At 41.5% G+C, this 27,113-nt stretch overlaps 1 protein-coding gene and 1 long non-coding RNA gene across 3 annotated transcripts in view; both read left to right on the top strand.

Moving 5' to 3' along the window:
- The window catches only part of LOC145493272 (uncharacterized), a 219,932-nt gene that overhangs the window by 114,711 nt on the left and 78,108 nt on the right, over positions 1-27,113 (top strand). The window contains exons 3-4 of one of the 2 annotated variants that reach the window (XM_081472701.1): positions 5,953-6,126; positions 11,228-11,395. In XM_081472701.1, the coding sequence (XP_081328827.1) occupies positions 5,953-6,126; positions 11,228-11,395 (342 nt within the window). The remainder of the gene's footprint in view (positions 1-5,952; positions 6,127-11,227; positions 11,396-27,113) is intronic. The other variant, XM_081472700.1, reaches the window with a different exon arrangement.
- LOC145493277 (uncharacterized) lies at positions 22,291-24,856 on the top strand. Its single transcript, XR_014050111.1, has 3 exons — positions 22,291-22,479; positions 24,459-24,526; positions 24,817-24,856. It is a non-coding gene; the product is annotated as an uncharacterized LOC145493277 (long non-coding RNA).

Below are 27,113 nucleotides of genomic sequence, written 5' to 3'. Positions count from 1 at the left end.
GCAACTCCACTGAGACGTTCTAGGTTGTGGAACAATTTGTTTTCAAACTCAACACCTTGGTCGTGATGTATTCGTGTTGGGAAACCGAACCTTGGGATAAACTCATTGTAGATCTTCTCAGCAGCAGTGCGGGCCGTCTTGTTGCGCGTTGCATAGGCTTGGGCATATTTGGTAAAGTTATCAACAATCAGCAGTACATATTCATATCCACCTTTGCTCTTGTCCAGATGCAGAAAATCAATGGAAACTACTTCAAAGGGTGCTGATGTCATCAGGTGCATCATAGGTGCTTTCGTGACTGTGTTTGGTTTCTTCTGTTTGATGCATCTGCAACGTTGTGTCACAAAATACTCTATGTCACGGTACATATGTGGCCAGTAGAAGCGGGACCTTGCAAGTTCTGCGACTCTCTCCACTCCAAGGTGTCCCATCTCTGTGTGTAGTTCTTTAAGTACCACTGGGATGAAGTTGTGTGGCAGAACTAATTGTATCTTAGAGCTTGTTCTTCGTCGCAGGATACCATGTTCATCAACTTCCAGTTTCTTCCATTCTCTCATAAGGTTGGTAACTCCATGGGGTTCATTTTTCAGTTGGCCACCACCCGGTTTGATCCCGTGTGTCTTGTAGTAAAGCACGCGGCATATAGCACTATCCGAGTGCTGTGCCTCCTTGATTTCACTAGGGCTGAAGGGTTTTAGATTCAGATCCTTTAATGTCGGTTCAGGAGTTGTCAAGTCTGCGGCAATTGTCGTAACCCATGGGATTGTGCCTTTTGCCTGTTCCCTAACTGCTTCCACGGTTGCTTCAAGGACATCTTTGGGTACTTCCTCTGTACAATCGCTCATATACTTGTCTATGTCCAATGGGATTCTTGACAGAACATCCGCGTCAACATTAGTCTTGCCCGGTCGGTACTTGATTGTAAAGTTATAATCCGCTAACTCGGCCACCCACCGATGCCCCGTGGCATTCAACTTTGCTGATGACATCACATACGTTAACGGGTTATTGTCAGTGAAAACAGCGAAGGATGGAGCATAGAATAAGTAATCCCTGAATTTGTCAGTAATTGCCCACTTTAGGGCCAAGAATTCTAACTTTCCTGAGTGCAAGTGGTAGTTCCGTTCCGCGGGCGTCAATGTCCTTGAGCCATAGCCAACAACTCTCAATTTCCCCCCTTGTTCTTGGTAGAGCACCGCCCCAAGTCCTTCGCTTGAGGCATCCGTGTGCAGTACAAATGGTCGTTCAAAGTCAGGGTAAGCCATTACCCCTGGCTGCATAAGAAGTTCAATTAGGAAGTTTAATCGCTCTTGGTGTCTTTCATTCCACGGGATTTTGTGATTTGATGACGATTGTCCTTTCGATGTCGGCAACTTCCACTTGGGGTGCTCTTTCTGTCCTTTAGCTCTGCTGGGCTGGTCACTGCATTCTTTAACTGAAAGTAGGTCATAAAGGGGTTTGGCTAATCTGGAGAAGTCGCGAATATATTGGCGGTAATAGCTTATGAAACCCAGGAGTTTGCGCAATTCACCAACAGTTCTTGGTTTAGTTTCCTTAAGGGCTGCCACTGCTGCAACGTCTGCTGAGTCCATCGTGTAGCCATCTGCTGAGACTATTCTGCCTAAGTAACGAACACGGGGCTTAAACAACTCACATTTCTTTGGCTTCAGCTTGATACCATACTCCTGCAAACGTTTAAGTACCTTTCGCACATTGTCTACATGCTCAGAAAATGTTCTACTGTACACCAGGACATCATCAAGATATGGAATACATATTTCATCGCGGAGACCTTCTAGGCATTTCTCCATGTACCTCTGGTAAGCTGCGGGTGCATTTTTAAGGCCAAAAGGAATCCGGTTCCACTGGTATAAACCCCAGGGGGTGATGAACGCTGTTAGATGTCGGTGTTCTTCTGCTACGAATCCTTGGTGATATGCCTTTCCTTGGTCTAACACTGAAAAGTAAGTGTTCCCACTGAGACTATTCAGGATGTCTTGGAAGCGAGGGATGGGCTGGCGGTCATCCTCAGTTTTGCTGTTTAACTGCCTATAGTCAACACATAGTCTCAGACTGCCGTCTTTTTTTCTCACACACACCGCTGGGGAAGAGTAGGGTGACTTTGAGTTGCTTATCCAACCACGATTGATCATATCCTGCAAGTGTGACTTTACCTCTTCGTACAAGGGCTTTGGAATTGAATTGTATGTTTTTTGTACTGGGACGTCATCTCTCAGGTTGATTTCCAATTTCAAATGTTCGGCACATCCAATGTCACCATCATCTATAGCGAAGGCCCCGGATTCTTCCCTCAACATCTCCTTGACAATCACCCGTTGCTCACTTGACAAATGGCTCAAGTCAACTGGGGGAGTCCACTTTGCTTTACTTTGTTCGGGCTGACTTGGCTCCCACTCATAACTGGTTGCCTCACTCCAAGTTTCACCTTCCTCTTTCTCTTGTTTCTGTTCAGCTTCGACTGGCAGTGGCGTGACGGACTGCACTAACTGTATAGTGCCCAGTTCTGTCCGCCTACGTAAGGTCATCTCTCGTTCGGTGTTGTTGCATACTGGAACATACATTCGGCTCGAAGACCTCGGGGAGATTCGGTGGAGACAGCCCTGAACTTCTAGCCCCTCAGGCCACGCCCCTTCCTCTTTGGGCTCAAACACAACAGGCAAATCTTCTTCTAATAGTCCAAAGTGTACCTGACATTTGACTCTCACAGTCTCTCCTGGTGGGACACGTATGTCTTGTCTGCCGACTCTGAGCATACCGGTGTCAGCTTCATCATCCATACTTTGGATGAAATTAACCAGCGCTCTTGCTTCGCCCTCTTTCACAGATGGTAACGAGTCATTCACTATTCGGGGCAATAGGCTGGTTGTGTTGGGGCTACTACTCCTCTTAATGACCTCTTCAATGACATTAAAGCCGATGATGGGATACTCCTGATTATCTTCACTTCCTATTAGTATGGGTACTGTCAATGGCTCCGAGTACCCGTCCTCCCCAACCAACTGGAACTCTACCTCAATCCAGCCATCATATGCGATTTTTGTACCGTTCACGGCCTGGAGATTTAATCCATCTTCCCCCAATAACTCGCTTATGTCTCTTACTGGCTCGTTTGGTAGGTTAATTTCTTTCCAATGTTTGGACACAACACAAACTTGAGCTCCGGTATCCCACAGGGCATCCACCTTTTCCCCTTGAATCAAGCAGGAAACCACACATTTTCTTCCCACTAATTTGGTGAGTTTAGAACGTTGTCTCGGGGTTAGGTGGGAACTGAACGACGTTTTCAATGTTTCAACACTTGCCCTTTCCCTCAGTTCAACTTCGCTAATGGCTTGACATAGTTTCTTATGCTTCTCCCAATGTTCCCTTTGACAAACTTTTGAACAATAGTGGCTAGTATGGCACTGTGAACACCGCAAGTATTGATGTGCCCAATCCTCCCTCTTTCCACAGTTCATGCATTGTTGGGACTGCTCATGAATCGAGGGGGCTGCTCCTTGTCCCGTGGGGGCAACCCTTGTCTGTTTCCCTGGGGGCTTGCTGAGTTATAGCCCCTTCGGCTTGACCTTAGGCATTGGTAACTGAAGTGGCCGACATCACCACACTTGAAACAATGGTTGCAACGGAAACCCCTTCCTTGTCTTTCACAATTCCAGCACCCTCTAGGGCGAACCCTCCCTTGCTCTACAGGGTTGTACTGTGGGTGAGGGCTAGCGCGGCTTTGTTGTTCCATGCCCTCCCGGATAGCAGCCAATTCCGCTTTCAACTCTCTAACTTCAGTAAGAAGGTTAACTTTTGGTGGCTTTTCTGGGGTTTTACCTTCAACTGAGGCATGGCTGTCGTCATGGGTGGCCAATTGGGCTACAAGCTGTGTGGGGGTTCGGTTTGTGAGCTGGTCATGACGGGAACCAAGCTTCTGCATTCTTTCTGTTTCATTACTAACTGCTGCATTCAATTTCTCAAAAAGTTCTTCATCTTCCACTTGGGTGTTTTGCAGGCATGGTTTTATCTCCATTTTAATGTTATCATTCCGTAACCCAGTTAATAATGAATGCAGAAACATGCACTGTACCAGCTTTGGGTCATACTTCAAATCAGATCCTGCTTCTTGAGATGCAAACAGTACTTTCTGCTTTAGATCAAGGAGGCGAACAAGAAAGTCCTGAGGGGTCTCCCCAGCTTCCTGTACTGCCGAACTGAGCAGCTGATACATTTCCGTAGCCCCCCTTTCTTGGTAATGTGACCGGAGTATTTTACGTAATCTGGCAAGATCTAGATCGGGCTTACCTTCCAAGTAGCTCCTCAATCTAAGGCCTGGATTGATGGCTCGAATAACGGCCTCGACAATTTCTTCTTCTTTATAGCCCCGTTTCAGTCCAGCGTTAATTTGGTGAGCAAGACTGGTAAAGCTCAAGCGATCTTTCTGACGTGAATCTCCAATCTGTCCCGATATTTTAAATTCCTTCCTGAACGGTGGAATCGCTGTGGTTTCTTTAGGCGTAATTGCATTTGTGCTTGACTTGACAGCAGACTTCTGATCCACATGTTCGGTTTTCACACCACCCTCTTGTTCACTCTTCGCGTCCTTCGTTGCCGGTTTCTTTTCTTTAATTGCTTCTCTGAGATTCGTTAGTGCTTCAGTTCCGAGTTCTTCGGCGTCTAAATATTTCGTTAGGATTTGTATTAACGCCAGACGTCCCGTATCCGTCTCTTTAACTTCGATATGTAGCCCCGCACAGATTTCTCGAAGACTCGCTTCGCTAAGCTGACAAATTGCTGTTCTCACCTCTATCTGAATCTCTTCGACGACTTTTATAGACATTTCGATGGTTTCTTTGTCACGTCGAGGTCACCAAATGTTACACTCTACTCAATCTCGCACAGGAACTACTACAAAACTACAATGGCAACACGTTTTCTCATCGATCCTCGTTTCGTTTTCATTCTCTCCAACGCGTGGGATTTTCGATCCCATAATAATAAGTAACCTGGGGCTGGGCCCAGTCCCTCACGTTCTACTTGTAACATTAGTGAACTCGTGCAGGTAAATCCCGACAATTCACGAGCACTGAGTGCGTTAACATTTTAATTATTCGAATTGAATACATTGCACAAAGAAACACTGCATTGAAACCACTACGGTGTAATTGGCAGTGGTGTGTTGAATGTACACAACGGCTATTACACCACGATAATGACGTCAAAAAGGTTGTTTCGTCACAACTCAGTATCACGTGGTACAAATCAGCCAATCAGAAAATCGGAATTCGTACAGTGTATGAAAGTTGAATAATAAAAGTGCGTACTGAAGTAATTAAGCTGAGGGTAACCCTGAGATGGTCGACTGATATTCCGGGATGCTAAAGAGCTAGAGATACTCCTGGTCGCACCATGCCAGGAAACTTGAGTAAGCTGCGGCGGTATGAACCACTTTGGCCGACACAGACTTTACCTGCACCTCATAGAGTGTTTTCACATGACGTCACAGCAGCCGTATTGGTAGCCAAAAACAATGAAATGGGGGCCATGTTGGTGTACCTAACCAATCCTGTAGGAGCTGAACTCTTGTCTTATCTAAACACTTTCTTTCGTTGCAATGAATGTGCATGACTGCTGGCCACGTCAGTGAAATAGAGCGCATGGCGCTTTCACATTTTTTATTGAATTGAGGTTTCAGGCCCTATCCACTCTACGCTGGAGAAATTTGAGAACGAATTCCTCCGGTTTGAAGAGCGTTTTTGAAAAGCTCCGTTTTCATGCGGACCGATTCGCGTGGACGATAGGCCTAACCGTAGAAATGAAGATGCGTTCAAATTTCTCCGGCGTAGTAAAATTAAATTTGTGCGGTTAGAAAAAATTTTGTATGTCAAGGATTGATCTGCGAAAACGTGTAACAGAAGTAAAAAATAAAAACCTACTTTTTCTTTACAGAATCGAACTCAACTAGCCATCAAATACCCAGAGCTAAAATTGTGGAGACAAAGTTGGAGACACAACGCATGGATGGTCACCACGGGAACGTTTCACAGGCGCAACCTACAGAATCACACAGCCAGACAAGAAAAGTTTCGGCATCCCACGTTCTAAAGCAAGGCTCTGACAGAGGTAATCTGCGTCATAATTTACTGTAGTGTACATATTTCCATGCTAGCCTGCGCCAGAAGTCAACACCCTCAAGTGTCTAGGAGATTATGATAAATTTCCCAATCTGCAGTTATCTAAAACTAACAGGAGATTGCAGTTCCTATAATACCTAGTTGCAAGACAGGTGAACAAAACTGTCTTTCCAATGTAAATCCTCGCCTCCCAGCCCCGCGACTGTGCGGATAATAGGGGGCAATTTGGCATGATAATCATATCTCTGCAAGTGTCATAAGCGTTATTTGGAACGTTGGTTTTTATGAGCGGGGATTAGCCCAGGATACGACATGGAACCTGCTAGCGCTGACTGTTTTGGTTCAATAGTGATAGTATTTTCGCTGTTGGGTATAAGAAATTCCGTGATATGGTACATAAATTTTGGCACCAAAATGTGTTTTCATTCTCAACACATTTTGTGATTTCCTGAGCCGAGACAACTTTCGTTACATCTGTCGTGTAAAATAACACTTTTCCATACAATAGATCCTTTATTGACCAAGCGTGAGGTTAAGATGGCTGGATATTGTTCTCGTTCTTTTTCTGCGTGTTTATCGACTTGACTCCGTCTCAGTCCATGAACACGCAGGAAAAAGAACTTGGCCAATATCCAGCCATCTTGATCTCACGCGTGGTTAATAACCCATATTGATGGGATACAAAACATTGGCAATTAACTGGACACTGGGAATATGCCGCATTTCATTTCAGTGTGTACGAACACCGTCGCTTACCTCAAGTCGGTGCTAAAATTGCATTTTACACAATTTTGAATCGCAACGTTAAAATACTAGGTAGAAGATTGTATTCACCAAGTTTCAAGGATGTAGCTTGGATAGAAGACGCTCGGTTAGTCTTCCTAATTTTCCATACATTTTTCTGCAATATTTCTTACCGCGAACCGCGTCTAGACGTCCGTCTAACCAGCCACTGGATCTCCGAGGATGGAGCGCAGCCAAGGGGCGGGGGGGGGGGCACTGCCATATATGGGCTATATAGGTATGTGCCGTTGTGAAGGGTATGGTTTTCAAGCAGTTTACTCTAGGATAGGGTATATAAATCAAAGCGTTTGGGTCTAGAATAGGGTATCATTTTTCACAAAACTGACTGGTTCGTTGAAGATTTTATCTACAGTAAGGAAACCAGGAATTGCCACTCAAAAATATAAAAAAACCAAACCGGCAAGTTTAAATTTACGCAAATCAGCCTCGACAGTGTCGGTAGCTGGGGGGATTTGGGAAGTTTACTCTAATATAGGTTAGCAAAATTCAGCTGAACTAGCTCTGGTATAGGCTAAGGGTTCCAGGGTCCTGGCGGCACATCCCCACCCAGAAATTCCCAAAGTACCCCCCCCCCCCCCCGGGGAGCGCAGTAAGAGTTCTATTTGAAATCACGTATGATTTCAGACCAACATTGCACTCCACCAGGAGCCATAATCGGGGACGGAGACCGTAAGTCTCGGGATTCGCGCGCACCTATGATATGGGACAATTTTTCTATTTTTAGAACAAATTGCGCCATCCTGACGTCATACATCCGCGCGGATTCACGCACATGTCAGGGGCTCTCGCGTGGATGTTGTCACGTTGCGTGATCAAATGGTGAGAGTTGAGAGATTCTCTTGCGTATTTTTCACAGCGATGGCAGGGAATAAGGCAGGGAATACGAACCAGGGCGCTTATATGCAGTTTTATGCTCTGAGCTAACGGAAAAGGTGGGTTTTTTTAGGGACGAAAAAAAGACTTCAATCTCGCGCTGGGAATGAATAATAAGATCTGCTCATGCTAGTTGTAAGCTTACGCGTATGCTTAAGAATATAGCAAGAAAACTCTCTACTCTGGTATCAAGTTAATTTGTGAGTTTCTCAGACAATGTTTAATCATAACCAAAACCTGTTTTGATGGTTTCTTACTGTCTCTGCTTGTTTGGTGAGTTTGCAAAAGTTTTTGAAAGGAAAGTCTGACGCGTACAATTAGCTCATTTGCATAGTGCATGGAGCTCGTGCACTTTCAAGTCCGAGTCGGTGTTTTCAATTGTCAACAAATCTTGACAAAGATTTCTTTCGTTATCTTTTGTGCTGAGATGCTGCAACAAATTTCACGAATGCAAAAAAGGCTACTAACATCATGTGTGTTTCTTCAACATAAGCATAGTAAAGTTTTACACTGCGAACATGAAAATAGACAAGGAGTTTTGATAACTCGATCATCAAAATCGAAATCGTTATTCCAAGTTGATTAAAGAAAGCGTCATCGTAACTTTGCTGATTGTTTCTGCTTTATTCAAATATTTTCAGCTTAGCTTTTAATATTTTCTCAAACATTTATCAATCTTAAACATATTTAAAAACTATAGAGCTATTGTTTGAGTTCGATGTACGCTTTCACACGAAAGTGCGGCACAATTTGTCATCATTTACTGACTGTACAAAACACGCATCGGCGTGCGCTCTCATTCATCGACAACAGAGAATTTACTGGATTTTTACACGAATAAAACTGAGCAGTATCTACGGACGTAAAGTTATTAAGCCTTGATGAAATATCAAGCATTGCTTACAATTCAAGAGAAACTCAAACTAACAATTATTTTGTTTTACTTTTCGGTCGCGATAGACTGACAAATTGCTCGCAAGCGTGTGGCGAGAGGAGCTAGGAAACTATGAAGTCCTGAAGCTCTGCTATATCTAAATATATCCAGCTAGTTTTTTGCTGTGTAATGGAAAAGCTGTTAATCTTCAACATATGTGAAATTTAAAGTGGAGTAATGTACAGCTCATGTAAAAGAAGCATCAGTCGGAACACAACTTGGTCAGCGATATATGTAAGCTTACTGCCGAACATACCTAAATTCGACACTGTCTTACTTCACTCAAACTGGAGCAGCTTACGACGAAAATACTTAAGCAAAATTCCAACAGACGTAAACGCGTTGAGTTGTGGGGCAAAAACATGAAACATTTTGGGAATTTCGGACGCCATTTTCCCCGCGCGACATCCGCAAAAATCCTCGCAGCATGTACGCGCGTGTGCCGCAGGTGATGGCGCAATTTGTTCTAAAAATAGAATTTTTGTCCCATATCATGGGGACAACCCCAATACTTGAAATGGCGCGCGCTTACGGTCTCCGTCCCCGATTATGGCTCCTGACTCCACTAAGTTAAATTGCCACTTTACTACATTCATTTTAAAATCGCACAATACAGGATCTTGGTGAGTACCAAATTTCATTGATCCAGTGGTCGTTCTTTTTAAGGACGTTCGCGCTAATTGTTTCTGCCCGTCCTCACTGCGCACGGAAATTCGCACGCCTCGTCATGCATGAGAGCGCGCGCTAAAAATTACTAAAATGCACAATGATAAGGCAGATGGCCATTGCTACAGCTTCGCCTGGATTTAACGATCTTGGACGTTTGGTGACCCCTATTTTTCTTTTGATGGATCATTTTCTCTACCGATTTTCTACGTTTAAAAAAAAATCAAGAAAATATATCGACTAGAAGTTTGAATTTTTTTCCAAATGCACCATCGAATTCCGTTCCTTTTAGCTCTGTGCGACGGTTTCAATGCCTCTTGAAGGGTTAAGTTTTGTGAAAACGTTGGTAACAGTTGGAATTATTTACGCAACAGACCCACTTCTACAAAATATGACTAAGATCGTTTGCCTCCGTTGACTCACCTTCGATATTTTTAACTGTGAACCCCTGTAGACCATGCTGAATTGTGTGCGCCAATTTTTCAAAATCCGGGTACTTTTCCAAACGCTTTATCTCTGAAATGAAGTCGGCGACCCCAAATTTTTTTTGCATTTCTGACACAGCTATCCCATGAACTGACTGCAGCAAAAATTTAAAAAAGTCAATTGACTGGAAACTTTTGCACGAACGTCCTTAAAAAAAGAGGAACTGGATATGCTTTAACATTTCATTTTGTATGCAGAACAAAAAAATATGCGATTTAGAGCCAACAAAACTAATGGCTTTCCTGCAATTTGAGTGTTTACTTTAAAGAAATGAGCAATGAGTGCGTTAACATTTTAATTATTCAAATTTAATACATTGCATAAAGAAACACTGCATTGAAACCACTATGGTGTAATGGCATTGGTGTGTTGAATTAACACCACGGCTATTACACCATGATAATGACGTCAAGGAGGTTGTATCGTCACAACCCAGTATCACGTGGTACAAATCAGCCAATCAGAAAATCGGAATTCGTACAGTGTATGAAAGTTGAATAATAAAAGTGTGTACCGAAGTAATTGAGCTGAGGGTAACCCTAAGATGGTCGACTGACATTCCGGGATGCTAGAAATACTCCTTTTCGCATCACGCCAGGAAACTTGAGTAAGCTGCGGCGGTATGGACCACTTTGGCCGACACAGACTTTACCTGTACCTCATAGAGTGTTTTCACATGACGTCACAGCAGCCATATTGTAGCACAAAACAATGAAATGGGGGCCATGTTGGTGTACTTAACCAATCCTTTAGAAGCTGAACTCTTTTCTTATGGAAACACTTTCTTTTGATCCAATGAATGTGCATGACTGCTGGCCACGTCAGTGAAATAGAGTGCATGGCGCTTTCATATTTTTTTTAAATTGACGTTTCAGGCCCCGTTTCTACGCTGGAGAAATTTGAGAACGAATTCCTCCGGTTTGAAGAGCGTTTTTGAAAAGCTCCGTTTTCATGCGGACCGATTAGCGTGGACGATAGGCCTAACCGTAGAAATGAAGATGCGTTCAAATTTCTCCGGCGTAGTAAAATTAAATTTGTGCGTTTAGAAACAATTTTGTATGTCAAGGGTTGATCTGCAAGAACGTGTAACACAAGTGAAAAATAAGAAACTACCTTTTCTTTGCAGAATCGAGCTCTTGCTTCTTACGTAAAGTTTGTGAGAAGGAAGAGCTATCTTCGTTTATCATTAGAGGGGACTTTAACTATAACACAAGTGAACTATTGAATCTAAAAGGAGTAACCATACCATAATATGCGTTATGCAATCGAGATGAAAACCAACGTGGCCAATCTTTTGTCAAATTTAAAGATGCCTTTATGGTTTCAGATACAGTTCCTTCTGATGAACGTCCTATGACAGAGGACATCACAGTTGTTTCGGTAGAGCCTCTCGAAATCGAGAAAGAAACCGAAAATGCACTGCTGGATCATGTGCCTGTTGTAGGTACTCTTGTGTGTACGGCGTACAAGAAACCTTTCATCAAGCAAGATGGAGGTAAGCTGGAAAAGTATTTTCAGTCGTGCACCTTCCGGCCGACTTTTGTTTATATAACAAAGTCGTGACTATGCTCAAATTATAAGAAAAGGTTGATGTTAGACTTTCTCAACGCCCGCTTTCGAATTCCATTTTTATTTTTCCGCTTCTTCTCGCTCAGTTCTCGGGTCAGGAAACATAGGCATCTACGGTAAGGACATTCTAGAAGCAGAGAAACGGCCGAATAGGGAATGAAAACAGCTGCACAGCATGCAGTAGTCATATTTCTAGCTTTTTGCAGTTTCAAAACACTCTTTTTATTATTCAAATTTGCCAACTTTTTCAGGTGAATAGTATAGTTCATTGCTTCAACAGCCAACAGATCTTTGTTTAAACAACGCCGTATGCTGTACGATCTTTACTTGCATAAGAAACATCTCTGTTCAGTGGATATGTTGAATGATTCACTTTATTGAATTTGAAACGAAAAGGTAAAACTCTCTACACATTTTTATTGTAACGGAATTCTTACTGATCGTAAGTTAGGTCTTATAAAGGTTGCTCCGTAGGAAAGTTAGTATGTGACAAAACATATACAAAAGCTAATAAATAAAAGATTACGCTGTATATTTTACTCGTCTGCACGCGTGAAGTGTTTCCGGCGCTCTATGTAAATGTGCTTCTCGCGCAGCGAACTGAGGAAAAAGAGGGACTGCTCGTAGTCAAGTTAACACATCGCCATTTCATTTTCCATTTATAAATTCGAAGATAAAACACCGGTTAGTCACTGTTAAACGGGAGCCAGTCAGAAAGCAAGACATACAGTTTCAGGAGTAAACTTGAAAGGAACACAAATTTCAGAGATGAAATTTCGAAATTTAAGAAATAAATGCCGTCATGTAACTTCAAACTTCAAAATTGTTGGATCAACTAATGAGCGCGTACAAAGCTGCAAGATTTCAATGCCAATTTAGACCGCGCCTACTTTCGATAAAGCGAGAAGTTTTTAAAATACTACTTTATATCAAGAGATTATGGATAAACTGTTCACAGCCTCTCTATTTTTCGACGTACGCGTTTTGCGCTGGCGTCCAGTTCTCTCGCGATTTTATCTGCGCGTTCAACGATCGGATAAAAATACGAGAAAATAGAGTCCTGTGAACAGTCTGTCAGATATGCAAAGAAAAAATTGGGATCGGAATCATTGTTTCAAGGAAATGCAGTCAGAACTCCGCAAAAACAGTTAGATTGTTTGCTGTCGAGTTTTATGAAGTGAAGGTTGATTCAGCTTCATCAGTTATCACCTCAGAAATCTCGAGCTCATAATCTCATTGCTTATTAATAACATTAAACATATACATATCATGTAATGCATATTTTTGCTGTGTGCGACGACTACCCCCGGCCTATCCCCGGGGGGACTCCCATAAAAAAAGGACGGGGGTGCCCATCGGAAATTTTGAAAAGAACCTCTAAGACGTACTAAGATCCTGATATGTGGGTGTGGCTTGAATTTTTTTCACCCTTAAGAGGTACCAATTTTAAAACAACATATTAACTGACACTTTCATCATTTTTAATAACAATAACGACTTATTTCATTGTCAAACATCTCCTGTTATTTCGGCTCAATATCCTAAAAGGTACTACAGAAACTCCCGCTGTGGACTTTTTTTAGGCTGAACAACCTAACAGGTGCCAAACTGCTTTGTGAACCACTAAAAGGTGCGACGAGCACCTCCGTCCTTTTTATATAAGAGTCCACCCTCGGGGCCCACTCTCATAACTCCTCCCATGGTTTATAATAGAATCATTTTACCAGTTCATACTTCTACTGATGATAACTTCTATTTGTTTCTGATAGACACCACGGACGAAGAAAAAAGGTGAGGGTTAGATAGTGTCCTATTCATCGATAACTGAGTTCGTTTCTAGATTCAGTAAGTGTAGATATCGTTTTTGCTAAATCGACAATGCCGTTTGTCGAGGACACGAGGTGTCGTACACCAGAGTTCGCCAGGTTAACCAAAGTGAGCCACAAAACGGTCAACAGGATACAAAGAGGTTTATCGACTGGTGGGTAGAGCCGCTAGTACATCGCTTGCGGTAAAAGAATAAAAATGAATTGACGATTGCAGGAGTAAAAAGAAAAAAACGCAGAATGACAAGCTAAATGAAAATCAATAGAACTGTAATAAAACAAAAGGCAACGAAACGACTTACATCAAATATCTACACTCTGGGTATGAGTAACTCTAAAGAAATACTCCAAATACTCTAGCTCCGAGCGACTCTTCGATTCTTCGATTCACGAGACTCCAATCAACAGCCACAGAAAACGTGCCTATGATATATTTCATCTACATACAGTCGAACCCCTGTTAAGCGCTTAGTAGAGGTTCGTCTAGACTAAGGTTTGTTAGGAATAATCACGAAACTTAGTTGAAACGTCAATTTACTCAATCACAAACATGAGTGTAGGCTTGTGACTTCTGTTCCACATAATTAAGACTACCTATCACTGTTTTCACTGATTCGCTCGTCACAAAAATACTATACATCCTTTAAAAATCACGTGCTCTACACTGAAGTTATATTTTTTTAACCATCGGTTTAATTGCTTAGTGATTGTGAAATCAAGTTTTAAACTTAACCACGGTGTTAAACGAAAATGTTTAGAGTTAATCTATATACACGACGTTGTTGATGCTGATATTCCAGTATTTTTAAGCGTGCCTTTAGTTCTTCTAGTTTATATTTAACGAACCATTTCGTTCTATAGGTTTTTCCTATTACCAAATACAGCAGGGACGATCCTCGCGGGGGGAGGACTCCCACATAGAAAGTTTTTGTTACCACTTAGGGTATTCAACCTCAAAAGGTCCACTGCGAGAACTTTTGCGATACCGTTTAGGATAGTAAGCCCAAGAAAATATGACAGGAGATATTTGATTTCATGCCGCGCCCACAAAAAGGGATCTTAGGGGTACCCCCGTCTTTTTTATATGGGAGTTCCCCGGGCGATGATCACTGTAAAAAGTATAGTTGTAGCCTGCAATTTGATCTTTTATTTGATTAATGCTCGCAGTACCTACTTTATCATGAATGTCAGCTAGCTAACGCTAGTACATTTGATTACCTCCTTCCCTTTTTGGTAGGGTTTTTTTTTTACCGTTAATTAGTTGGTATCCGTTAACATATCTGGATACAGAAAGGTAATGTCGGACAAAGTCTAGTTGCAGAAAACAGCTCTATGCAGAAAATAACTTAAAGCTAGCAGTCTGGTTTGAGTCAGTCGAGCGAGCGAAAAGTCAAGCGGCGAGAAAACGAGCGGGGGGGGGGGGGGAATGGGCAAGTTGAGAGGCGGTCAGTGTAAAACGAAAAGTGCGGACTGCATTTTGCAGAGCGGGGGAAAACTCAGACTGCAGAATTTTTAACAGAATCGTGTCACCATTTCCCTGAATGAGGACATTGAGAGCTAACCGTAAACAGGCTAGCTGGAACGTTATCAGGCTCAAATGAAGCGGTGTTCAGACGAGTGATATTCAGGTTAGATGGAGCGCTATACAGGCTAACCGGACTGCAGACTTTCTGGTCTGGTCTCCTGGTCTACAGTTTGCCCTTACCCTCAGTCTGCATGTTACCCTCGGTCTGCAGTCTGTACTCCGCAGTCTTCGTTTTACACTGACCGGTTTAAAGGCCGACAGGATTAGTTGATCAGTCTTTAATGGTTCCCAGACTTGGTGGGCAGAGTTATCTTTAACATGCACGTCTGTTACAGAAGAGGGTGTTGTCCCTTTTCCCACCTTTTCCTGTTGTTCCTCCTCCAGTTTCGCTTATCTGGGCCCTTCGACCGTTGGTAATCTAAAAAGATCCACGTCTGTTTCTCCTCTCGATACTAATTAACTGAGTTAGAGGTTACGTCATCAAGCGTATACGGACCCACTTCACTGTGTATATGATAGAGACGTAGCCCTGGTGTTCAATAAAAGCAAATAAAGGAAAAAAAGTATTGCAGGGAACAAGTTACATTCCTCGTGGTCGGCACCGTCTCAATCTCATGAAGTTACTTGCTTTTCTTCTGTTTATCTTTTTTAGACATTTCCCTGGGAACCATGAGGAAGACGAGAGTAAAATTATCGACGACTATGTAGGGAACCTTGGGAAACGAAGAATACCTGTCCCGGGAGACGGACATTGCATGCTTCACGCATTTAGCCTTGGGCTGAGGGAGAAAGATGACCAAGGTGATTACAGCGTAGAATCGCTTATAACTACGATCAAAAACGAATTGTCAGAAAATAAGCAATTCTATTCAGACTTTGACGCTATCAAAGAAGAAGACCTCAACGCTTATTTCAAGAACAAAGACTACAATTTAAACTTGGTTGACTTGATACCGAATGTTGTAGCCAATGCTTTGAAAACTTCTATATCGATTCTGCTAGTTCAGGATGGTCAAGTCAGTACTCGTTCCATCCTCCCGAAAACACAGAAAAAAGTGGAAAAAACTATTTGCGTTTGCAAAATTGGTAACCATTACGATGTCATTGTAGACGAGGAAGCAGCCAGTGACTTGAAGATCGAAGGTGAGCCTGATATAGTAGTTTGTTAATTTCCCCGAATAATTTGATCACAATGGACAGTTGGTTCTTGTTGATATTAACAGACTGTCTTTTTTCCATTAATAGCCTTTTTCCTCATCTTGCTATGCTGGCCAGGAAATCAATCGATAGCATGAACAGTAAAGTATACTCTGTTAATGGCATGTTAAAAAGGAAATAATATTATTGAACGAAGGAAAACTTATACGAAAAAGAAGCGTGAGAAGCGGTTTTTTAAAACTTGACGAAAAAAATGTCTGCTGGTCGAGTGCAGCACGAATTGCTTTTCATGTGGAGTTAATTTGTACTGAAGATTTTCTCCAATTATTTTCTGAGACGCCGTAATCTTTTGGGCATGCAGAAACCGAGTTTATATCGAGGTGGTATTATAACGCAAAAAAATAATGTTAAAGCCGGTCGGAAAAAGGTATCTGCTGAAAAGCATAGGATTATGGATAATCCATTAACAGGGTGTTTTGGTGTAATTGTTTAAGACCGATTTAATGAACAGCGCCGTACCATAGATAACCCTAACAACAAATCTAAACCTACTACAGCCGCCGAACATTTCCTGTCCTCTCCTAACCACACTGCTGACGACATGCAATTAATCCCCATCGAAAAAATCGTTTCTGACCGAGACTCTATCCGTAGGGCCAGGGAAGCTTTTTTAATTCAAAAAGGCGGAACAATTGATCCTAATGGTCTGAACATCCGCGAAGAAACATATTAATTGTTTCCATTTGTTTTCTTTTATTATGTTCTTTAATCATGTTGTTTTATTTTACCGTATGCTTATCTTCAATTTACACTATCAATTACTTTTGCGTATTTCCGGTATTACGTAAAGATCGGCTACATAAAAACACGCACCAATGTAAAATCTTCCATTGTACCTGAAGAAGGCTGGTTTGGCCAGCCGAAATATAGTACCCCTTCAAAAAATCATTCTACGTTGTGTCGGTTTTTGCTTTTGTATTCATAAGAAGAAGCCAGCCAACACATGCAGTAAGATTTATTTTTTGGTAATAGGCCTATTGCTAGGACAGTTTCCAAACAAAAGGCGCTGCTTAAAATGACCTCACTGCGTTTGCGTATATACTGCTCATTCTTGTGTTAACGCGATAGTGAAAACCAGCTTTTCAAGTTTGAAGTGTATTTAAGTATGTAATAATGTCTTCATCTCATTATGGATTTGTTTGTGACACATAACACTGATATATGTCAAATATCAGTAAGAATTCTCTCTACATATACATTCACAGAGGATACATCAGACGAGACGACAAATGAGAAAGATAGGCCAGGGTTAACACCTGAGACTGCAGCGCGTCCGGCAAAAGAGGGTTCACATGCTTCAGACGCTAAAAAGAAGCCGGAGTTTAAAGATGGTAAGAGTGTTTTTGTCATTTGCATCTTAATCGAAAAATAAATGAAATTCTTGATCTTGACTGGTTCTCCGCGCGCCTGTTTGTTACGTAATGGGCCCGCGATCACGTGGGTATCCAATTACAACTTTTTGTAATTAGTTACCTGTAGTTGGACACCTACGCCATTTGCATATAAAAAGAACGGGGTTGCACGTCGGAAATTTTGATAAGTAATCCCTAAGAGGTACCAAGACCTTGCTTTGCGGGTGTGGCTTGAAATGTTTTCACCGTTAAGAGGTACCAATTCTAAAACAACGAATTAACTGACACTTTTATCATTTTTAATAACGATAAAGACTCAGTTGATTGTCAAATATCTCCTATAGTTTCGGCCAATACTCTGAAACTTACCACAGAAGCTCCCATGTGGACATAACAGGTGCCAAAACTGCCTTAATAATGAAAAGGTTCGACGAGCACCTCCGTCTTTTTTATATAAGAGTCTCCTCTCGGGGCCTACTCTCATAACTCCTCCCATGGCTTATATCAAAATAATTTTGCCAGTTCATACTTCTACTGATGATAACTTGTATTTGTTTCTTATAGACACCACGGACGAAGAAAAAAGGTGAGGGTTAGATAGTGTGCCATTCTATGCTAATGGCGGCTAAATACGAGATACAAAAACCATCAACTTCTCGCCCAACATTGTTTCGTTGCAAGTTTTGGGTTGATGAAGAACGAGCAACAAAGCCAAAATTTGTTACTTAAAGTAGACCCGCGCTCTACTTTTTGCAACAACTTTCTTCAACCCGCAACAATTTTTTTTTGTTGCGAGACAAGTTGATCACGCAAGGTGAAAAACGCGCAACATCGACTCAAAACTTGCAAGGAAACAATGTTGCGCGACAAGTTGAGAGTTTTTGTATCTGGTATTTCGTCGCCTTAAGGGCCCATTAACCGATTTATGCGCGCGCTTGCGCACGTTGCTAAGGAGGTGAAATTTCACTTCCGGTTACTTACGTCAGCCTGAGCGCGGAAAATAAAAACAACTCAATAACTTGCAAATTCGCTTACATTTTAGATCTTTTTCTTTGTGTTTCACAAAATGCAAAGTAAAAAAAGTACAAGCAAAGACAAAATAAGGAAAAGACGGAAAAACAAGAGCAATAGAAAGAGATCTTACCGAAGTGCGCTGGTAGTGTAAATTGCGCACGCGCTGATAGGGTAACTTCCAATATATATATCGGGCGCACTTCCCGTTTCTTTAAATGCTAAAGGAAACGCGGTTTTTCATTAAATCCAGCCTTTTACGACGGATTTCGATTAAAGCCAACGTTGGAAAGATAGCTATGCATTCCTTTTTCAAAATCATGCTTTTTCCAAAAAATTACGAATATTTTAAGATTTTAAGATTCTCCCAAAATCTGACCTTTCAAAAATGAAACAAAATATATGCATAGCGTAATGAGGATTTAAATTAAAATATTAAATCAATGAAAAAAATCCGATAAAGTAATTTGCCTGGGAGCCTTTGCGTTTTTTCAGTATTAGTCACATGACCATGGGCGTGGCCTGATGACGTCATCACTAGTGTTACTGATCATGAAAAAGTTAAAACACATGAAATAATTCTGAACTAACTAAAAATGATGAGGTTATATGAGAATAAATTTTCCTTAGCAACGGCTCGAAAAGATCGGTTGATGGGCCCTTAACTGAGTTCGTTTCAAGACTCAGTAATTACAGATATCGTTTTTGATAAGTCGACAATAAAGTTTGCTTACACCAGAGTTCGCCAGGTTAACCAAAGTGAGCCACAAAACAGTCAACAGGATTCAAAGAGATTTATCGACTTGTGGGCAGAGCCGCTAGTACACCGCTTGCTGTAAAAAACTAAAAATGAATTGATGATTGCAGGAATGAAAAGAGAAAAACGCAGAATGACAAGCTAAATGAAAATCAATAGAACTGTGACAAAAGAAAAGACAACGAAACGACTTACAGCAGATATCTACACTCTGGGTATGAGTAACTCTAAAGAAATACTCCAAATACTCTAGCTCCGAGCGACCCTTCGATTCTTCGATTCAAGAGACTCCAATCAACAGTCACAGAAAACGTGCTTATGAAATATTTTATCTACATACAGTCGAAGCCTATTAAGCGCCTTATAGAGGTTCGCCTAGACTACGGTTTGTCAGGAATTATCACGAAACTTAGTTGAAACGTCAATTTATTCAATCACAAACATGAGTGTAGGCTTGTGACTTCTGTTCCACATAATCAAGACTACCTATCACTGTTTTCCTGATTCATTTGTCACGAAAATACTATATATGCTTTAAAAATCACGCGTTCTACACTGAAGTTATATTTTTTTTGACCATCGGTTTAATTGGTTAGTGATCGTGGAATCACGTTTTAAACTTCACCACAGTCGTAAACGGAAATGTTCAGAGTTAATCTATATACGCGACACCGTTGATGCCGATATTCCATGCCTTTAGTTCTTCTAGTTTATATTTAACGAAGCATTCCGTTCCATAGCTTTATTTATATTGCCAAATAAGATTTTTGCGAATACCAATGGAAAATCAATTACAATAGCAGCGACAATCCTCGGGAGGGGGGGGGGTGGGGGTGCCCCACAAAGAAAAGGACGGGGGTGCTCTTCGTCTCTTTTAGGGATTCAAAAAACGGTTTTAGTACCTTTTAGGGTGTTCAGCCTCACAAGGTCCACTGCGGAGCTTTTGCGGTACCTTTTAGGACTTTGCGCCGCAGAAAATATGACAAGAGATGTTTGAAAATCAACTGACTTTTAATTTTGTCTCAGAATTATGTTGGTACCTCTAAGGGGTGAAAAACATTTCAAGCCACGCCCACAAAAAGGGATCTTGGTACCTTTTAAGGGTTTTTTCAAAATTTCCGACGAGCACCCCCGTCTATTTTTTATATAGGAGTCCCCCAGGCGATGATCACTGTAAAACGTGTAGTTGTAGTCTGCAATTTGATCTTTTATTTGATTAATGCTCGCAGTACCTATCTTATAATAAGCTGTAATGTCAGCTAGCTAACGCCAGTACACTGGGATTACCTCCTTCCTTTTTTGTTAGGTTTTTTCACCGTTAGTTGGTATCCGTTAACATATCTGGATACAGAAAGGTAGTGTCGGACAAAGTCTAGTTTCAGAAAACAGTTCTATACAGAAAATAGCATAGAGCCTAGCAGTCTGGTTTGAGTCAGTCGAGCAAGCGAAAAGTCAAGCGGCGAGAGAACAAGCGGAGGGGGAATGGGCAAGTTGAAAGACGGTCAGTGTAAAACGAAGACTGCGGACTGCAGTTTGCAGAGCGGGGGCAAAATGCAGACTGCAGACTTTTTAACAGAATCGTATCGGCACCATTTCCCTCAATGAGGACACTTAGAGCTAACCGTAAACAGGTTAGCTTGAGCGTTATCAGACTTAAATGGAGCGGTATTCAGGCGAGTGATATTCAGGCTAGATGGAGCGCTATACAGGCTAACCGGAGTGCAGACTTTCTGGTCTGGTCTCCTGGTCTGCAGTTTGCACTTACCCTCAGTCTGCATTTACCTTCGGTCTGCAGTCAGCACTCCGTAGTCTGCGTTTTACACTGGCCGGTTGACAGGTTGACAGGTTAGAGGTTGCGTTATCAAGCGTATACGGACCTACACCATTGAGTATGTGATAGAGACATAGTCCTGGTGTTGAATAAAAGCAAATAAAGGAAGAAGTATTGCAGGGAACAAATTTCATTCTTCGTGGTCGGCATCGTCTTAATCTCATGAATTTACTTGCTTTTCTTCTGTTTATCTTTTTTAGACATTCCCCTGGGAACGCTGAGACAGACAGCGGCTTGAAGATCGAGGGTGAGCCTGATAAAGTAGTTTGTTAATTTACCCGAATAATTTGATCACAATGGACAGTTAGACTGTCTTTTCTCCATTAATAGCTTCTTTCTTCATCTTGCTATGCTGGCCAGGAAATCAATCGATGGCATGAACAGCAAAGTATACTCTGTTAATGGCATGTTTAAAAGGAAATAATATTATTGAACGAAGGAAGAGTGAATGAAAATCTGTCTCGGCTGGTCGAGTACAGCACATATTGCTTTTCATGTGGAGTTAATTTGTACTGAGGATTTTCCCCAATTTTTTTCTGAGAAGCCGTAATTTCTTAGTCACGCAGAAACTGAGTTTATATCGAGGTGGTATTATAACGCAAAAAACCATAATGTAAAAGCCGGTCGGAAAAAGGTATCTGCTGAAAAGTATAAGATTATGGATAACCCATTAACAGGGTGTTTTGGTATAATTGTTTAGGGCAGTAAAACGCTTCGCGGCCGCTCACTTTGAGTGAGCAGTTCCTCTGGTCTTTTTTTTTTTTTTAATACAAGTTCAAGGTCGAACATAGAACCGAGCAACTCAAAACTGACAGCTCTCAAACTTGTAGCTCGCAAAACACCAGATCCTTTGTATAACTTTTCACGTCCGTTCATACCATCCTTGTTTCGGACTTGTTGCCAGGCTATTTAATGGACTCATGTTCAACTTAGCTTCAGTAGCTTTATCGTTCAGTTCTACCCCTTTGTAATGTCAAATGTAGTTTCAATCGAGTCGCACCTGAAATTTGAAAAAGTGCAAAGAGAGAGACGACTGTTTATAATAATACATTCTTTCCAATACTTGGAAGCCTTTGAAGCTTTCATTAGCGTCTTAGCAGATAGAAGTAAGATTTATTTTTTGGTAATTAGTTCCTATCGTTTGACAATTTCCGAACAAAAGGCGCTGCTTTTAAAAAATGACCTCACTGCGTCGGCGTATATGATACGTATATATTGCTTATGCTTATGCGATAGTGAAAACCAGTTTCATGTTTGAGGTGTATTCGAATATGTGATATCTTATTCATCTCATTACGGATTTGTTCTGACACGTAACACCGATACATGTTAAATATCAGTAATAATTCTCTCTACATACACATTCACAGAGGATACAAGTACGACAAATGAGAAAGATAGGCGGGACTTAACACCCGAGACTGCAGCGCGTACGGCTGAAGTGGATTCGCTTCCTTCAGAAGTTAAAAAGAAGCTGGAGTTTGGAGATGGTAAGTGTGTTTTTGTCATTTGCATCTTAATCGATCTTGGTCGCGATTGGTTCCGGCTCCGCGCCCATGTTTGTCACATAATCGGCGCGCGATCACGCGGGGTCCAATTACAACTTTTTATAATTGGATACCTGAGATTAGACACCTCCGCCATTCACACGTCAGTTATCCTCTTTCTCATGTTCCATACAGTTTTTGAAACTTATGGAAAATGCTACTGACTTTTTCGTTGAAACAAAGTTCTCAAAACACCTTAATCTCGATATTTGTTATTGATGCGATTAGTTCAATTCGACCTCGTGTCTTACAATTTTGAACTTAGTGGAGTGTAATTTGTCTGAAATCATACACGTGATTTCAAAGCCGAACGAACGTGCAGCAAGAGTTCTATTTGAAATCACGTATAATTCCAGACCAAAATTACACTCCACTTAGTTCAACTATCACTTTACTAAATCCATTTTGAAACCGCGCAATATGAGATTTTGGTCAGTACCAATATTTTATTCATCAAGTGGTCGGTTTTTACGCAGAACAGAAAAAGATGCGATTTAGAACAAACAAAAGTGCTCGCTTTCCTGCAATGTGATTGTTTACTTTAAACAAACCGTGAAATCTGATTCGTTGTTTTGTTTAGTAGTGGCAAAAATAGTGCGATTGGTGAATAAACTGCGCCACTGAGAGCCAATCAGATTGCAAGATCACCCGTGATTTCAAAATGGATGTAATAAACATGGGTAATCGCGTGAGGCCAATATCACGTGTGTTTTCGGAAGTTGCAGAAATTGCCCGAGTCGCGTATCAATTATTTTCCGACCAACATCTCCAAATTCCAATTCGTTCACGTCCTCTACCCTCTACTGATCGAATTGGAATTTGGAGGTGTTGGGTTTTGTGGAGGCAGGAAAAGCGGAGAACCCGGAGAAAACCCCTTGAAGCAAGGCGAGAACCAACAGCAAACTCAACTCACATATGGCACCGGGCCAGAATCAAACCCGAGCAACATTGATGGGAGGCGAGTGCTCTAACCACTGCGCCATCCCTGCTCCCCTTACAGTGCCTCTCTCTACCCAGGTGTGGTACAAAAGTGAGTACCAGCAAAATTAAGCTGGGGATAACCCTGAAATGGTCGACTCACATTCCGGGATGCTAGAGAGCTAGAAATACTCCTGGGGCTCTTTTCTTGAAGGTCCCGAAACTTTTTCACACCCGGAAAGCCTTAGCAAAATCTCAGACCTTATGATTACAGAACTGTTTCATTCACATATTCTTAATATAGAGCGAGGTTCTCTTCATACAAAAAGTTTTAGGCGTATACACCTCTCTGATTTTAGATACAGACTAGTTAAAAATGGCTTTCCGGGCCCGAAAAGTTCCCGGAGCTTTCGAGAAACGGGCCCCTGGTCGCATCATGCCAGGAAACGTGAGTAAGCTCCGGCGGTATGGACCACTTTGCCCGACACAGACTTTACCTGTACCTCATAGAGTGTTTTCACATGACGTCACAGCAGCCATATTGGTAGCCAAAAACAATGAAATGGGGGCCATGTTGGTGTACCTAACCAATCCTGTAGGAGCTGAACTCTTGTCTTATCTAAACACTTTCTTTTGTTCCAATGAATGTGTATGACTGCTGGCCACGTGAGTGAAATAGAGCGCATGGCGCTTTCATATTTTTCATTGAACTGAGGTTTCAGGCCCCATCCACACTACGCTGGAGAAATTTGAGAACGAATTCCTCCGGTTTGGAGAGCGTTTTTGAAAAGCTCCGTTTTCGTGCGGACCGATTAGTGTGGACGATAGGCCTAACCGTAGAAATGAAGATGCGTTCAAATTTCTCCGGCGCAGTGTAGACGTAGCCTCAAAATTCTTCGAGTAAAATTAAATTTGTGCGTGTAGAAACAATTTAGTATGTCAAGGGTTGATCTGCAAAAACGTGTAACACAAGTGAAAAACAAAAACCTATCTTTTCTTCACAGTGTCGAACTCCTCCAGCGATCAATCTCCCAGACGCATCCAGGACACCAGGAAAGACTTCAAAAGCCCAGTGAGTAACATCTAATGTTTCTACAATTATTTTTGTTTTTTGCAAAAAAAATATAATTAGTTTGCTATTCTGATATTGTTTACTTCTTTTGAGTCCCTATTTCAACTTTAAACTAGACCTGATGCATAACAAAGACGCCCGTTAGTAAGTTTAGTTTTGACCATTTCCGAGTATGACCAGTTTTGTTTGCATTCAGCTAGGTACACCTCAGATGCATTTTGTCAGCAAAAAATGTACTTTCCTTTTTGAGAATATCAGCGAAGATTCTTAATTTGTTAGTTTAATTGCAGATTAGTTTGGTAGAAACCTCACACAAATCGGTTGGCTCAGTTCACGCAAATGACGACCGACTGGCAGCTGAAATTGGGGAGACAGAGTCCGCGATACAACGTCTGGATAGTCCCCACGGGAGCGTTTCACAGGCGCACCCTAGAGAACCGCACAGCCAGACAACAAAGCAAGGCTCTGACAGAGGTAATCTTCGTCATATTTTACTGTGGTGACATATTTCCATACTATCCGGTGCCAGAAGTCAACACCCTGAAGTGTCTAGGAGATTGTGATAAATTTCCCAATCTGCATTGACGGAAAACTAAACGGGAGATTGCAGTTCCTATACTACCTACTAGCAAGGCAGGCGAACAAAACTGTCTTTCCAATGCACCAGTCAATGTCAATCCTCGCCTCCCAATCCCGGGACTATGCGGGTATTAGCAGAGAATTCTGCGCATAGTCGTATCTCGGAAAGCGGAACATTAGCCTTATCTGGAACGTTGTAGTTTCATTTTTTGAGCGGGGACTAACATGGAACCTCGCCGTTTTGGTTCAATTAATAGTATTGCCGCTGTTGGGTATTAGCAATTCCGTAGGATGGTACATAAACTTTGGCACCCAATGCAAATGTATTTTAATTCTCAACACATTTTGTGATACATAGGCTTTTCTTTTTTTCCACAGAATCTACATCTGGGAAAGAGAAAAAAGAAAGAAAGGAAAAGATACATAAAAATAGCCTCCATTTGGGGCGAAAATAAGCTCCGATATTTGCCCTTGGACGTTATCTGTTCCGAGAAGCGAAAAGCGAAAACTGTGATCTTTGAGGAACAGTTAATGTCCAAGTACAAATATCCGAGAATATTAGTTAAGTCAAATGGAAGCTATCGTGTTTACTGTCCTTCAAATACTTTTCGCAAGACGTGAGATCTTTTTAAAATCAGGGAATATCACCGGATATTCGCCCGTTTTAGCTAGGACATACTCTGTCACATGACGCGTTTAGACCAATCGCGTGCGAACGAAAATATTTGATGAATTATAAAATAGCCTTTATTATATTTGGCGCGGAAATACTCTCAGATATTTGTCCGCGAACATTATCTGTTTCAAGAGGCGAACAGTTTTCTACGCTCACGGAAAACTGTGAGCTTTGAGGAACAGATAATGTCCAAGGACAAATGTGCGAGCATCTTTTCGCACCAAATGGAGGCTATTATGTTTATTATCCTTCAAAAATTTTTCGCAACACGCGCGGTTTTGAAAATTGGAAATTGTTACTTTCTGCCTATCAAGATTTTCTCAAGTATGCTTCCAGCTACCGAAAAAAAATGTAATGTCAACCGATGAAATAACGTGCGTGATTAGTCATAAATGGGGTAAGATTGGCCTCTTATATCTCTTAAGCGTGCATGTTGAACTATTCGGCAACTTTGGAGCAACTTTTGGCGTTTGGAGCAACTTTTTGCGGTTCTAGCAACCTCGAGCAAGTTTTGACTTTCTGAGCAACTTTTTAGCAAAATATAGTTTTAGAGCACATATCAAGCACAAAAAAGTCAGCGATTTCTTAGAAAACTTCAATTTATGCGGAATTTTTTTTAACATTCTTCAATCTTTTGAAGTTTGAACACATAACCTGTCACTTGACAACGTTTCGCAGGCCTAATATTTTTTTTCCGTTAGACTTAAGAGCATCCTTAAATTTCGTCTATATTTGAAAGCAACTCTTTCAAGCTAAGTTTCAAGCTATCTTTCTTGACTGATGTTAGCAATTAGCAAAATAAAGCTTTTAATTAACGTTTATGTAAAAATATAAAGAAATATAATTTAGGTAGCAACTTTTTGGCATTCCAGTGAGCAGCTTTCCAGCATTTTACGAGCACAATCGGGACAGGCCAAACCGTATTAGCGGGGTGACCGTATTAACAAGGTGATCGTAAGGCGGAGTTCCCGATTGTAAGTTTGTAAGTTTGTAATACCGAGGAACAAAGTCACCTTGTCACTTTAACTCACTCGTATAGCTAATTACTATATTAGCAAACTTTCCCACGGTCAATTTGTAAAGCCAGGAAATTTGCTTGGGTATTGGTATTAGCTCTACTTGTTGAGAATACAACTTGCGTGATTATCTTAGTAGGTTTAGGTGTTCGATTATATAGTAAGTTTCTTAGATTAAATACGTGTGCGTATGATCAAAGAACTGCGTAAATCCTAGTTTCCGATACCATCGGACAATGGTACGTTCTGCAGTGTAATTAGTGGTTAGCTTACCCACGCACAAATATATACTCTGTCATATAATATAGCTTTTGTT

This window comes from Orbicella franksi, chromosome 7 (genome assembly GCF_964199315.1).
Source record: "Orbicella franksi chromosome 7, jaOrbFran1.1, whole genome shotgun sequence".
NCBI classification, from domain to species: domain Eukaryota; kingdom Metazoa; phylum Cnidaria; class Anthozoa; order Scleractinia; family Merulinidae; genus Orbicella; species Orbicella franksi.
The sequence above is the reverse complement of the archived record's forward strand: the minus strand, read 5'-3'. Positions and strand labels throughout refer to the sequence as shown.